The following is a 15,874-nucleotide window of genomic DNA, read 5'->3' as shown; positions in this document are numbered from 1 at the left end:
ACATCAAAATAGATTGTATGCCTCTACAAATCATATGCAGGTAGAACATTGACTGAAAATCCGTCACAATTTGGAATAAAATTGAGGAGAACTTTAATCCCTGGGTATTAATAGAACAAAACGGAAAAAGGCAGTCATATTCCAGCACGGTCTTTATTAGTTAATGTGGTCTTTAAGTTAATAGATATCATATCCGACATCACCGTACGTGTACATGTCTGTCAGCCTGTCACGTATTTCTCCCATAACACGCTTCGCTCGGCTTAGTCCACTTTTCCACATTTCATGGGGGTGTTCATTACCGTATATGGTTAATTACGGGCGGTGCTATATGCAAATACTTAAAATCGTGCACGAGCGTGGAGCGTAGAACAAGTGGCATTTATCAACACGGAGTACTTGCCGGTGTGCGTGGGACACGTCTACGCACGTGTGATAAATCCAGATTTTTTTGTGCGTACACACATTCTAAATTCTGTGCTTACGAACCAAAGTAGAACACTTTCTAAGAACTGTTGATAAATGAGGGCCCAGGGCTTTACAACTTAATAAAGAGATTGAATACAATTAAATGGGATATAAACGGAATATAGCCCAATATGATTATAATATTATTTCATTGTATATGGTATACATTTAATTTGGTTCCTATCCCATTTAATATATATTCTTTATTAAGTTGTAAAGCCCTGGCCTGTATCTGACTTCATAATTAGATTATAGTGAAGGAGACGAGTTCTTATTAATTAATTATTAATACATTTTGTATTTAATAATAATAATAATAATAATTTCAGAATAATAATAATCATGACATTGCATTACTGCTGATCAGCACCTATACCAGAAATAAATGTTTACTGTATTGATCATCATCTCAGAAGCAAGCATTTGAAATGTCAGATAGCCTTATTTCTAAATCACGCGTTGCGAAGGCTATTGGCACTCGGCTTTATATTTCTCGAACAAGTTAGATACTGTTCATAACTCATAAGATTTATTTTCTTTAGTATTCCGTTCATTTTGTATTGTATTTCGTTTACTTCGTAATGTATAGAGGAGTGCAAAAGAATATAATCTTTATTGTCACTGTTGGTCCAACTAAATTGAGTTTAGACTAGAGCATCACCACATACAAACATACTGAATATAGCATGTATAAATAATAACATCAATGTCCCAAGTGCAATAGTGCTAGTGCAAATGAATAGTATGACAGTCCAGCAGTGTTAATTGTGTCAACTAAAATGGTGACGAAAGATTTTCAACGAGATGTGACGTCACGTTATTGAATACCATGTGATGCTAACGAGACTAAATAGTTTATTAAATATCGTTGACCACAACTGAGGACACAGGACGAAATTTCTCTTCATGTATGTTGATATTGTTGACTAAAACAAGACGAGACAAAATAATTATAACTTTTCTTAATGCCCTCGTCCCGAGTTGAGCAGTGTGACGGGGAGCTCTGTTATTAGCATTAGCTGAAGAGCTATTTGAAAAGCTAGTTTTAGCTTAACGTTACCTTGGCTAAAGTTGGGACTATTCATAATCCAGCTGCAGACCTGCAAGCAAAGTACAGCAAGTTGGCAAAGGAGTAGTCCAAAGTAAATAATTTTTTCACCAGTAACGTTACATTGTTTGTATTTCCATCTGTGGCTAACTGATCGACCTCTCGCACACAATTAATGACATGTTGCGGACAGCCATACCGGTGACAATGTTTAGCTTTAGTGCCAAATGATAAGAGTCTGAGGCGGAGTCTCAAAAGAGAATGTTGAATATTTATTGTGCATTTAAAATCACAACAGAGCCTCTGCTACTACAGTAGCTAACCTAAACGGAGCCTTCTGGATAGGAGGAAGTGCGCAACAACGTATAATGTCCGTGTGGAACCAATGTGCCAACAACCTTTCCGTGGGTGAAGCAGTTGAGCATATAACTTTTAATGATACTAATACTAATCTATACAATCATCTGTTGTTGAATAAATACCATTACTTTCTAGTTATTACTAAAAAAAAGTATTATATAAAACAGTAGCTGTAAAAAAGAAAAGAAAAAAAAAGTTTCATAATTCATATAATATTTTTTTTTGTACTATAACTAAGAATAGACAAAAATGTCATCCGTTTTCGTCGACAAAATCTAGACTAAAACAAAAAAGACAAAATTGAGACAAAAACTGACTACGACTAAAATGCTCAGACATTTAGTTGACTAAAACTGACTAAACGAAAAATAAATGAAGATGACTAAATATGATGAAAACGAAAAAGGAGCACTTGACACATGACTAAGACTAAAACTAAAATGAAAATAGCTGCCAAAATTAACACTGCAGTCCAGTTGAGTTAATGGATGGAGTGATTTCTTGATTTCTAATTTATTTTCTTTTTTTGGACAGCGCTAAACTTGACAGCGCGCTACATTTCGAGACACACATTTCTGCCAAAAGCGCTGTCAGGGGGGCAGAGTGCGGACTGCTCGCGAGCTACACATATTGGGCGTGTCTGCGCTGGTATCTCATCGAGCAATGTGCTTTTGTGGATAACTCGCAGACGCAGAGCTGGCTCCGCGAATGCAATTTGCTTTGCGCAATCCATTCTCTGTGGATTCCGCCCACATGTGTTGACAATCCTGGTGTGACATCATCAACTACGGCAGCTTAGGACGCTCAAACCTCAAACTCAAACATATTACATCACGCTCTCTCTCTCTCTCTCTCTCTCTCTCTCTCTCTCTCTCTCTCTCTCTCTCTCTCTCTCTCTCTCTCTCTCTCTCTCTACGTTGTCAAACATGTACACTAAAGTTAAGTTATGTTGGAGTTGTATTGTGTTTGAGTTGTTTGATGGAAAGAAACCTCCTGTCCTGCTGTAGTTTTTATTTTAACTTTGTGCCGCTTGATTTGATTGTATTTCATGAAAAAAGTGTTTTTCAGAGATGGAAGTAACTTGAGGAAAGGTTTTGCATTTTTCTATGCCAGTTTTGCACAATAAATGTTCTTAAAATACCTATGTACTATGTGAAATATGTCATAGTAATACACAAGTACAATAATAGCTGCCATACCAGCATAGGCGGCGGGTGGGCCAAATAATAGGGTAGGCTATAATTGGGAGTCACGCAAGAGTCCCCCCCCCCCCCCCCCCACACAATGGCGTAACAAAGTTATTTTGCATAATTTGATCAATTTATACACACCGCCACCGCCAGGATGAAATTGTAACGACTGATCATGAAATATGAACTAACTATACAATTGCAATAGTATTAGAAAGGATATATAATAACAACACAACAAGGTTTGTTTCAAATTCAAGGACATTTATTAGAGAATCAAGAATCAAGAGGTTTATTTGTCACACATACCAGGGCAATGTGAAATGCGGGTGGTCATGCTGCATCGATTGTGCAAAATACAATAATAAAATAGACAAAAAAACGGTATTAAGAAGACATAATGTGCATGATAAAAATAGACATGCTAAATTCCTGAGAAGGCACTGGTTCCTATACACTATTATATAATATATAATTTTAACTCTGTCATTATGCCATACTTATCTAAATAAACTTTACAAGATGAACCACATCTGTTCCTTGCTTATAGTGACTTTTACTTTCCTCCTTCCTTTAAGACCAGACATGTAGGTTATTATGAAATACTAATAATAATATCAGTAGTTGCAGTCAATATTGCAAATTTTATTTGCAAATTAAATCAGTAGCGGGCTGCGCACGTGAAGCGGTAGTTCTCTTCGCCAGTCTGTCTCTCTCTCTCTCTTCTCTCGTCTTTCGTCTGTGTTGCTGTAATGGGGCGAGAATGGGGGGGAAGCGGTGACACAAATTAATTACTGTCCATGGTCCTGAATTAGACTACAGCGAGCCTAGCCCCTTTCGTGACTGCAATGCAAGCAAGCCAGGGGCTTTTGAATACGTATTCAAAAGCCCCTGGCTTGCTTGCATCGCAGTCACGAAAGGGGCTACAGCGAGCCCCACTCATTTCATATACTGTAGTGCAAATTAAGTGTTCAAATTAAGGCATTCAATATGATTTCAATCAATCAGTCTTACCTTAATGCAGCAATATGCAACGTTTTGTCTTGGCATCGTAGGCAGCAATGATCTCTTGAAGAGATAGTGTACATGTTAGATCACTTTCGATGTGAAGCAGACTCAGAGTTGACAGTCTCTCCTGGCCCATGGTGGTTCTTAGCCAGTTCCGGATGAGTCTCATTGCTGAGAAAGATCGTTCACATGTTGCTGTGCCGACGAGCAATGACAGAGCCAATCGGAAAAGCAACGTTTCTGTTTCCCAAAATATGTTTTAGGATATTCTGGCAGGACTGACTGAGAGGGGCCACTGTTTTTTTCTCCCAAATCAGTGTGGGGTGGATTACCTGAAGCCTCAGGTGATCGGGTTGCGGTGTTATTATGCCCAGGGGCAGGGCTCGCTGTGGCTTCACGGATGCGATCTTCTAGAGCTTCTAAATTACTGTTATGATCTTCCTTTGCCTTGAAAAAATTACGTATATCCATTTTGCATTTGTGCAGCCGTCGCTGGTGTTATCTGCAAAGAACTGGGGGGGTGGAAATTCGAATGCAGATGTTTATACAAACGGGTGCGTGCGGCGTGATTGGTACTGCCTGCAGTCTGGAATGTTAAAACGGTCACCACACCTACCCATTGACACCTCAGTCGGCCGACCCTTGCGTATTGTCACCACCGGGCTGCAGCAGCCCACACACACACACACAATATCGTAGCCATAGGCTGCCTCGAAAAAGAGATATTTGATCTCAAGTGACTACCTGGTAAAATAAAGGTTAAAAAAAAAATATATATAAATATATATAAAAATAAAAAAAATAATGCACCGACTGGTCTGGGTAGGCATTGCCTGCCCTGGCCTTACATACCCGCCGCCTATGCATACCAGTGTTTTACCCCTTCAGAAGCATTTATATAGACATTTTAAGATAAATTAATATACCGTGATATAAACCGTTACTATATGCTTCAAATTATACCGTGATATAAATTTTAGACCATACCGTCCGCCCTAAGATATTACTTTATTGATCCGCTTCGGGAAATGTGGGTGTCATTGCAGCATGGGGGAGGGGGGGTACAAGTATGGGCAGGGTAATAGTAGACAGACAGGCAATACAATTTTATTTGAATATACAAATATGAGCTAAATAAACAGTGTAAACAATATAATTAACTCTGAATATAAAAATATGAGGGAAAAAAACAACATAGGTGTAGGTGAGGGTGTATGCCCTGTCGGTTATATTATACGTTGACATTTGTATCTGAATATTTCTATGAGTAGGAGTAAAAGTAAACAGTATACACAAGGTACCCTAAGTAACTGGCACGATATACTTATTACATGAGTCAATTCTTCTTTTCTTCTTTCCTACTTACTCCCCGATCCCTCCTTCCGTCGCCGTGTCCAGAACTTCCGCCACCTGGTGGCTCTTCAGAGCCGGGCCAAGCGCTTGCAGACGGTGCGCGAGGGCTGCTACGCCGCCCTGTCCAGCAGAGAGGACGTGGAGGCCACCCTGCAGCGCCAGACGGAGCGCACTCACGCCGTGGGCGCCATCCTGCACCGCGTCTGCCAGGAGTTCCCCCACCACCAGGGGGCGCTGCGCAGGCCAGCGCTGGCATTGGCGGACCACACGCAGCCTAGGCCGCCGCGGAGGCCCCAGTGACATCTTGGCACTGACGGGATAGGGGGGGGGGGGGGGGTCGGGTGAGGGACGCGAGACAGAAGGGAACATGATTGATTGATTGAAAAGTTTATTAACAGATTGCAGAATGGGTACAGTACAGTTCAACTCAATCAACATGTTCGAGTAGGACAGAACGTCAGAGATGGGTAATAATAATAATAATAATAACTTTATTTGTATAACACATTTCACACAGGGGATTGCAGTTCAAAGTGCTTTACATCGGTAAGAAATATAAGAAATAGACGTGGGAAGAGAGTTGTTTGATCTGCTGTTTGTTTTGCTGACCACCCTCCTGATCCAGTAAACCGGCCAGTCTTGCGGGAAGTCAGTCCCTCTCCGGAATTCTCTTTTCTTTTTTTCTTTTTTACAATATTTGTATTGCATTTTCTTCTTTCATACACATAAGACAAAAATACAAGACAAAAATACATTACAACCCCCTCCATTCCCTAATTATAATTCAAACTGACACAAACAGTACAAAAAAAGTACAGCGGCAAAGGGAACCGCTCCCGCCTACCTCCGGTCAATGGTATAACTACACACCCTCAAGACCCCTACACTCTGCATCTTCTGGCCGCCTCAGACCTACTCCTATATCCAAGCCCCGGGAGGGTCATCAAAGAGATGCCGCCTATTCTCAGTCCTTGCCCCACAATGGTGGAATGAACTCAGTTAGGACAGCCGAAACCCGTCCAATCTTCCGCCGTCGACTTAAGACGCACTTCTTCAACCATTATCTGAAATAATAATATTAAAAAAAATAACTGTAACCCTAACTAACCTTATTGTTATGCACTTGTCCTAATAAACTAACCTCCACTGTAACATGCAACACTTTGATGAACATTGTTACTCAGCTGATAGAGTTGTACCCTTCCTGATGACTTGTCGTACAGAACTTGTAAGTCGCTTTGGATAAAAGTGTCAGCTAAATGACTAAATGTAAATGTAAATGTACAGTAAAATGTATTATAAGAAATAATAAAATTAAACAAATTAAAACTCTTCTGCCTCTCTAACTCCATCTGTTATTCTTTCCTATCCCTAACCTCACGTTCCTCCTATCCCTTTCCTTTAAACTATCACACCTTTCAAGAAACGTATAAATGTCGCCCAAGTCTTTTAGTAGTATACATATCTTAGGATGGATCGGGACTTCTATCGGAATTCTTTTTTCAAATGCAAATCTAACATCTTCTCTCCTACACCGTTTTATAATTCCCCAGAGGAGAAGCTAATCCTGTTATGTAATCAGGTCATCATCAGCGGCCTCTCTAGGGTTCCTGCCTTTTGTCGACCTATAGTTCAAAACTGCAACAATACATGATACAATACAGGGATGGGGAACTTCCACAGTTACCTATACAGTACCCACGGTAAATCCCAACGCCTACTCGTATTGTACACTTTCACAAAGAAATTTGTGAGGGCAGTGGATCCTATCTTCCTATGTTTCCTATCTTCTGAGCTTCAAATTGTCTTGTAAATGAGTCGGTCGAATGCTGTCACATTTGATGCTAAACACTGCGTTCATACTGTAGAATAATTTTTTTTGCCAAGGATGGAACCACAGAGTTACCAAGAAATCAAAAATACAAATAATCTTTGCCCACTTCTGCTAAATGATGATGGGTTTGGTATTTTTCTAACCACAGTGTCGTGGGTTATTTGCTGCGTTTCCTTCTATACATCCTGTTACATCTTTACATCGACACGCTCTGCTGCACTGGCTTCATCGTTATATTGACACGCTCTCTTTCATCTTTACACAAATCTTTGTCAAGGTTCAAATAGTTTTGCCTTTGTTTGTGTCCTTGTTTGTGTCCTTGTTTCCTTTCACACATTCTATTTAGAAACGGCATCAAGTGGCTGGTTTGTTTTCACTTTTTTGATTGCCATGTACGAATAAATAAAAATTAAATTAAATTAAATTAATTGCTATAACGAGGTATTCACAAGTACTGTTATTTGAATGCCCTGTGAAGTGTGAAAGAGGTTCCACTATATATGTAAATGTCTTTTCTGTACAACAGCTGTTATTTTTCACGTGTTTATTTGTATTTTGTCTTTGTTTCACAAGCAAAATAAATAAATGAAAAGAATCATCTTCTGGGACGCGTTCATATGTTTCTCCAAACAAAACGTTAGAGATGTTATGTGGGTGGACTAGCTGTCATACAGTACCCGTCTCCATGAACACAATAGACCTCTAGGTCATCATAATGGTCTTCATAACTCTTATTTGTTTACACACACACACACACACACACACACACACACACACACACACACACACACACACACACACACACACACACACACACACACACACACACACACACACACACACACACACACACACACACACACACACACACACACACACACACACACACACACACACACACACACACACACACACACACACACACACACACACACACACACACACACACACAGCTGTGAACAAGTGTCTAAACTAATACACACAAATGCTTTACTGAATTACTATTCCTGTCTCCTCTTTCGAAGGACTTTGAACTTCCCAGGCCGAGTCCACTGTTTGCCCGTTTGTGATTAGGAATGATTAAAGCCCAGGTGTCACGTGTCTCCATACAGCATCCAATGTATGAATGGAGAGAGAGCGCCTGATTGGCTCTAGCGTGACGCCACTCAGCAAACAGTAAAATAATATAGCTTCACTCATTAAAGGTTAGGGAGAGGTCAGCGGATATTGAAAGCAAACAGAAGGGCACACACTGGATATCCCTGACTAATGATTATTTTGCGTATGCCTGTTAGCTTAGGCTGTGAGTGCTATGTGTGTATGTGATTTGTTTATTTATGTTTGTGTGTCTATGCATGTGAGAGAGAGAAGGCTCTTGCTCTGTTTGCAGCATAGCGTGTGTCTTTGGGTCCTCCACTCTTTGGGTTATTGCCAGTCTCGCCACGTGACAACACGTCTTGTCTTTCAGGTTTCGTCACACACACCCCCATGTGCGTTGACACCAACACCCAGTGGGCGTGGAAAAGTAAAAAAAAAAAAAAAAAAAAAAAAAAGCCTGTCTCGTACCGGTCTGGTGTTATTGTGTCAGTCTGCTGTTTCTCTTTCAGGAATGAGGTCAAAGTGTGACGGAGTGTAAGTGTGTATGTGTGTGTTCTTCAGGCTCCCCCACACAGTCTCAGTGGGAGACGCTTTCTGAGTGTGCGTTCATCACCACGGCGACATGGCAGAGGAGTGTGTGCCCGAGAGCCCCGGCCTGAAGGAGATGGACGAGCAGGAGCTGTGGGAGCTGATCAACGACAACCGGCATCGGATATCGCTGAACTGCAGACCCTGCATACTGATCCCCTACCTGAGGCAGGCCAGGGTGCTCAGTGAGATCGACGAGGACGAGATCTACTCCAACCTCCGGCTCGCCAACCGCTCCATGAAGACCAGTCAGTTCCCATGTCTTTGCTAAAGCGGCAACTCACGGTTGACCTATCTCAAGCCCCCCGCCCTGTTACTGTTGCTTTTCTTGTTGTGATTGGAGGATCAAGAGAAGAGGGCAGGGTTTGAGATAGGTCAATTAGACTGAGCTCCATATGAGTGTTTAGAGTGATTACTTTAAAACAGAATAGAAAACTAAATTAATTGATATATATTTTCTTTTTTTGTGCACTTTCATTTGCTGTCTTGTCTTGTATTTTCCCACGTTAATTTGCTCTCTGAAGGGAGTTATTAATCACGGAATATATTTAGCATACATTTCAACACATTTCCTCCCAGTCTAGACTGTGAACTCCACCGTAACGCTTCCAGAAAAGATATGATGGGTTTGAAACTCTGATGTGTACGCAATCAGTTGTTTTTTTATCTTAAAATAATTTAAGTATGACTATGATTTATATAGGGGAGGTATATTCATTTTTGACTTCCAGCCTCAAACTTCACAATATTCAAACTTTATATATAAATAACCTAAACTAATGTCTGCCTTCATCCCTCCTCAGGTTACATGCTGGACATGCTTCAGACCCAGGGGGTGAATGGTGCCGTGGCCCTGCTGGAGAGCATGATGATCCACTACCCCTCCCTCTACACCCAGGTCACAGGACGCAAGCCCAGCATCGAGCCCGAAAGATTCAGCGGTCTGTACCGGCTACTGCTAACTTTGTTCCGGAGTATTACTGTGCTGACTGTAGCTCGGTGTTAAAGAACAACAATTGACCTAGCTCAAACCCTGCCCTGTTTTCTTGACCCCCGAATCACTGTTGCTTCTCTTGTTGCTTCCCTCGGGACAAGGGAAACAACAGTTGCAATGGGATGATCAAGAAAAGAGGGCGGGTCTGAGATAGGTCAATTCCCATCTGTACTGTACCAGTCGTTGGTACTGATATTGATTTCAAGTCATCACACAAGATGTTGAAAGCTATCGAAAAGCTATGAAAACTCAACTCAAGAGTTCTTAGTTTATGGACACTTTAATAGAGTTAATCAGTTACGCATGGTCTTGTTGATGTGTGATTTAAAGCTTACTGTAGGTCTGAGTATTATAACACCAAAGACAGGTTTGATCCAAGGAGTAAGTTGCCCCATATTTCTCAGCTGCATTTCTCTTTTGGTTATAGGGCCGACTAGTAGGATTTCAGTATTGTCCTCATTAAATTTGAGGAAGTTGTTGGTCATCCATTTGTATGAATATAGATATAGAATCGACAGATATGTAAAAAGGATTATATGTACAGACAGATGTGGATATATACAGTAAGAATAATATACTGTATATACAGCATTATTGTACATGTTATCATACAGAGTTATATGCAGGTGTATAAGTAGGTACTGTATATAGAATAATTATATGCAAGTATGTAACGCAACGGTCCCCCCGGTCCTGCTCCACAACCCCATTGGTCCATGGACATTTTCCCCCCGGTACTGCGTCACAACCCTCATCTGTCCATGGACATTTCCCACGCCTGAACTACGTCTCTCAACCACCAGGTGGACTAGTTCAGTGCATTCATCTTTGTTGTCTTTTATTTATTAATGTCCTGTCTGTCATCACCAACCTGTTGTGTGTTCATCTGTTGTCTTTACTGTGCCCCATTGTCTAATTTAGTTTTGTCTCCTTGTGTCTGTATCTATGTGCTGTTTGGTGTTGTCATGTTTTTGTATATTTCCCCTGCTACGTTTCATGTTTAGTCATTACCCCAGCTGTGTGTTATTTCACTAATCATCATTAGTGTTGTCAACCCAGCTGTCCTTTGCTGGGTCATTACTTCTGTTTCCTGTTTCACTGTTGCGTTTGTTACGTGAGTACTCTTGCCGTCTGCAAGATCCATGTGTCGTGCTTGTTAGTTGTTTATCATTGTGCTTATCTCGTTTTTGAGACTACAGTCTCTCTTTTATTTTCCCCATTTCAAAGTGTTTTCTTTTCGTATTATGCTCCCGTGTGTCACAATAAAGTGCACGTTATTGTGAAAGAGCAACCACCGCATTCCGCCTCCTGTATCCTCTGCTTGTCTGCATCTGGGTTCTACACACCACCATGCCGTCTAAACGTGTGAATCGTAACAGGTATATTCAGACAGATATGGATATATATGCTGTATATAATATATAAATGTATCAAAGAAAGGTATCAAAGTATCGTCTTAGCATGATATTGTATTTGGAATATTTGTGTATATTTCACAAATTTCCAGCGATCCCCAGGCCTAGTTCTTAATAAGAATCTTATTCTGTATCTTTCATAATTCAGTTTTTTTCTTTTAGCACATCCAGATCCATCATACATTTGTATTCTATATTATGTCTGACTCTATGTTCTTTTCCAAGGCCTGATCAAGTACTCGGAGCTGACGGAGTACCTGGTCAGAGCTGTGACGGGGATGCAGAAAGAGCTGCAGGACGCCCGGCACGAGGCCAGTCAACTCGCCAGACGCTGCAACGGCCTGGAGACGGAGCTCCGCCACAGGATGGAGCAAGGCGAGGAGTCCAGGCACATCCAGTCTGACTTCCAGCTCATACGAAGAGACCTGGCCACCGCGCACCGCGAGGTCACCAAGCTGAAGGGGGAGAAGTGTGACCAGTACGTGCGCTACACGACCGCCATCGAGGAGAAGTCGGCTGAGAGCCTCCGCTGCCGTGACCTCAACCTGCAGGTCAGAGGTCACACTAATGGGCTCTGTGTGTGTCCTGACATGTCATGTTTGTAGGACAGCGTGGTTTGGTGCCTGGAAACACTGTTTGATGCTATTCAATTCCCTTTCACTAACGAGGTAGTGACAGTTTAGTTATACCTGTGACGTGAAGTCATGTTAATGGCCATTTTGTCATTGTAAAGGGACTATGACTTGTATTACTTTGTATCAGCTTTGAGAACAGGTGTTTTGTTTTCTCTTCAGGTGTACCAGCTACAGACAGAGCTGCACAAGGCCCGGACGGAGACAAACATACAGAGGCAGCTCTCGCTCAAGTGCGCCTCCCCTGTTGAGACGCAGGAGCTGCGGGAGGAGGTCAGGACACTGCAGGAGGAGGTCAGCGCGCTTAAGAGCCGCCTCCTGGCGGCTGAGAAATTTACCCCGGTGAGGACAGAGGCTCAAAGCATACTCCTCCTCCAGACAACCTCATCCTCTCTCTCTCTCTCTCTCTTTCTCTCTCTCTCTCTCTCTCTCTCTCTCTCTCTCTCTCTCTCTCTCTCTCTCTCTCTCTCTCTCTCTCTCTCTCTCTCTCTCTCTCTCTCTCTCTCTCTCTCTCTCTCTCTCCATTCCATCAGTGTGTTCCATCTTGTCTCTCTCCCTCCATCATCAGGCCCGTGAGGACATCTTGGCCCAGGACCTGGCCGAGGCCATGGACAGACGGACGGAGCTGGCGGAGCAGCTCAGGGACTACAGGGAAGAGAACGACAAACTGCTCAGGGAGAGAAAGGAGGTGTGTGTTTTTGTGGATTTTTTTTCAGCCTCAACATTCAGCACCGGGAGACGACGTCACTTCTGATGGCGCGATGTGTCTACCAGCGGTGAAGGAGAAGATATATTTTTGATTGGTTTTATGGCAACACTGACTCACTACGCACAGTGAAGTCACCACGCTGAAAGGTGAAAAGTCTACAGGAGTACATGCGCTACACTGCTGGCATGGAGGAGAGGTGTGGCAATGTGTGGCATGGAGGAGAGGTGTGGCATGGAGGAGAGGTGTGGCAATGTGTGGCATGGAGGAGAGGTGTGGCATGGAGGAGAGGTGTGGCATGGAGGAGAGGTGTGGCATGGAGGAGAGGTGTGGCATCATGGATTCTCCTTTACCAATAAGAGACAAACCGTGCTGTTTTATGGAAACACTGACCCATCCTGGTCTCATTCTAGTTTTCTTTTGCTTCTAGGTAATATAAATTACTGACAACGTGTGTGTGTGTGTGTGTGTGTGTGTGTGTGTGTGTGTGTGTGTGTGTGTGTGTGTGTGTGTGTGTGTGTGTGTGTGTGTGTGTGTGTGTGTGTGTGTGTGTGTGTGTGTGTGTGTGTGTGTGTGTGTGTGTGTGTGTGTGTGTGTGTGTGTGTGTGTGTGTGTGTGTGTGTGTGTGTGTGTGTGTGTGTGTGTGTGTGTGTGTCCACAGCTGGCGGAGCAGAAGGAGTGTGTAGCACTACAGTTGCAGCAGCTGACTCTGGACTGTGACTTGTACCAAAAGAAGAGCACCGTGATGAAGAGCCAATTGAGAGAACTGCAGACAGAGAGAGACCAGGTAAGGACCCGTTAACACTGTCACCATGTCTCGCAGTGCTGTCTGTGTCTGTGTGTCTGCCCGCAGTGGATTGCGATGCAAGTGTATCAGTGAATCACCAGCTTCCTGTACTGTTGTTGTCTGTATGGCTTTGTATTAGTTTAGAGCAGGGGTCTAGGTAGGACCCCCAAATTGATACACTGCCGACCCCTATTTGACCCCATCTGAGAAGTTTAGTCAAGAATTCTACAACTATGAGGATATATCAGTGGAGAGAGTGAAACGGAATAGTCATTGTTGTACATTCTCTCATTGGTGCTGACTTCTTGTCAATGAAATAATATTAAAATCAAACTGTTTAAAAACAGATTTCCCTGGGGACCCCCTGGAATCTCCTCAAGGCCCCTTGGGGTTCCCCGGACCCCACATTGACAATCACTGGTTTAGAGTGTTGCTGTTTTATACCCAAGACCACCACAGACCTTGGTCCAACGTTTAGAACACTGTTATCATAGTGGTCTCTCACAATGATGCCCACATTTAAAGGATACAGTAGGTTTGTGAGGATGTGTGACATGTTTTCTAACAGGGAATTTACCTTCCCTGAAACAACAGTTGTGATTGGAGGATAAAGAAAGGTGGGCAGAGCTCGAGGTCAACTTAAGAAGGAGAGGCTAGCATACTGTAACAAAATGACATCTCGGGTTGAATGTATAACTCATTATGTAGACATGCTGCTACAAGCTCAAGCCAAGCATTACCTGTAGAATCAGGAAATAAAGAATATGTGCATCGAATAGACCTAGGTGGACACACACAAAATCTAGGGGACATTTAAGTTTGAGTTTAAATAATTAATGGAATGGAAGAGGTTGGTTAAAGTCACCGCTCTCGCTAAAATACGATCATTTATGTTATTCAAGAGACCTTTAGCTCAATCAGTCATCCAGCCCCCTTTAATACCTGCAAGTACCTTTAATACCCTCCTCGCCTCAGACCCACTCCTATCCGAGCTCCGGGAGGGTCATCAAAGATAAACCGCCTATTCTCGGTCCTCGCTCCACAATGATGGAACGAACTTCCCACCACAGTTAGGACAGCTGAAACCCGACCAATCTTTCGCCGTTGACTAAAAACACACTTCTTCAATCAATATCTGAAATTAATTATTTTTTTTATTTTTTATAAAAACACTCCACCTACTATTCTAATATGTCTTATGTCTATGCACTCAACACTGCAGCACCCACTTTTCAGCACTGTTTGATGAACATTGCTACTCAGCTGAAAGAGTTGTACGCTTCCTGCTGACTTGTCGTACAGAACTTGTAAGTCACTTTGGATAAAAGCATTCAGCTAAATGACTAAATGTAAATGTGAGTACAAAACCCATGGGATCAAGTGCGGGTCAGACAGGCCTTGAGAGGAAGCTATCGTCCTTGCTAGCATGAATAGCAATAACGCCTGCGCTGTGTTCCCGCGTACCCAGGCGTACCTGTCGAGAGACGAGGCCCAGGTGCAGGTCACCCGCAGCCTGGCTGACAAGGACGTTCTGAGGAGCCAACTGATGGAGCTGCAGGACAGGGTCTTCACCTTCCGTTCAGGAGCCCGTCCAGGAGCCCGGAGAGAGATGAGATCTACTGGGGTACACACACACACACACACACACACACACACACACACACACACACACACACACACACACACACACACACACACACACACACACACACACACACACACACACACACACACACACACACACACACACACACACACACACACACACACACACACACACACACACACACACACACACACACACACACACACACACACACACACACACACACACACACACACACACACACACACACACACACACACACACACACACACACACACACACACACACACACACACACACACACACACACACACACACACACACACACACACACACACACACACACACACACACACACACACACACACACACACACACACACACACACACACACACACACACACACACACACACACACACACACACACACACACACACACACACACACACACACACACACACACACACACACACACACACACACACACACACACACACACACACACACACACACACACACACACACACACACACACACACACACACACACACACACACACACACACACACACACACACACACACACACACACACACACACATACACAAACAGATACACACGCATACACACTGTTACATTCAAGCCTAATTGACTTGCCCTAAGGCCTGAGCAATCAGGAAAATATTGCTTGTTTCCCCGGTAGGCCTTGAATGTAAACAGGTGGACACAGGAAAACGGACAAGTGTTACCAAAAATAACAATATTTATTTCTAACAACTATAGCTAA

General features: G+C 42.8%; 2 protein-coding genes across 3 annotated transcripts in view; both read left to right on the top strand.

Annotated features, from left to right (window-relative positions):
• Positions 1-5,727, top strand: part of ccdc40 (coiled-coil domain 40 molecular ruler complex subunit) — a gene marked incomplete at both ends in the record, with an annotated part of 61,118 nt that extends 55,391 nt beyond the window's left edge. Inside the window, one exon of the mRNA XM_084318355.1 lies at positions 5,473-5,727. Within this exon, the coding sequence (XP_084174481.1) occupies positions 5,473-5,727 (255 nt within the window). The remainder of the gene's footprint in view (positions 1-5,472) is intronic.
• A 3,155-nt stretch (positions 5,728-8,882) lies between these two features.
• Positions 8,883-15,874, top strand: part of card14 (caspase recruitment domain family, member 14) — a 46,955-nt gene continuing 39,963 nt past the window's right edge. For both annotated transcript variants that reach the window (XR_014619871.1, XM_084318043.1), the window contains exons 1-7: positions 8,883-9,195; positions 9,751-9,888; positions 11,582-11,907; positions 12,151-12,330; positions 12,557-12,676; positions 13,356-13,481; positions 14,950-15,105. Coding sequence is in view for 1 of the 2 variants with exons in the window: in XM_084318043.1 (XP_084174169.1) it covers positions 8,982-9,195; positions 9,751-9,888; positions 11,582-11,907; positions 12,151-12,330; positions 12,557-12,676; positions 13,356-13,481; positions 14,950-15,105 (1,260 nt within the window). In the remaining variant the exon portion in view is untranslated. The remainder of the gene's footprint in view (positions 9,196-9,750; positions 9,889-11,581; positions 11,908-12,150; positions 12,331-12,556; positions 12,677-13,355; positions 13,482-14,949; positions 15,106-15,874) is intronic.

This window comes from Notolepis coatsorum (genome assembly GCF_963971535.1).
Source record: "Notolepis coatsorum genome assembly, chromosome: 7".
NCBI classification, from domain to species: Eukaryota; Metazoa; Chordata; class Actinopteri; order Aulopiformes; family Paralepididae; genus Notolepis; species Notolepis coatsorum.
Note: the sequence above shows the minus strand (reverse complement) of the source record. Positions and strands in the feature narration are given on the sequence as shown.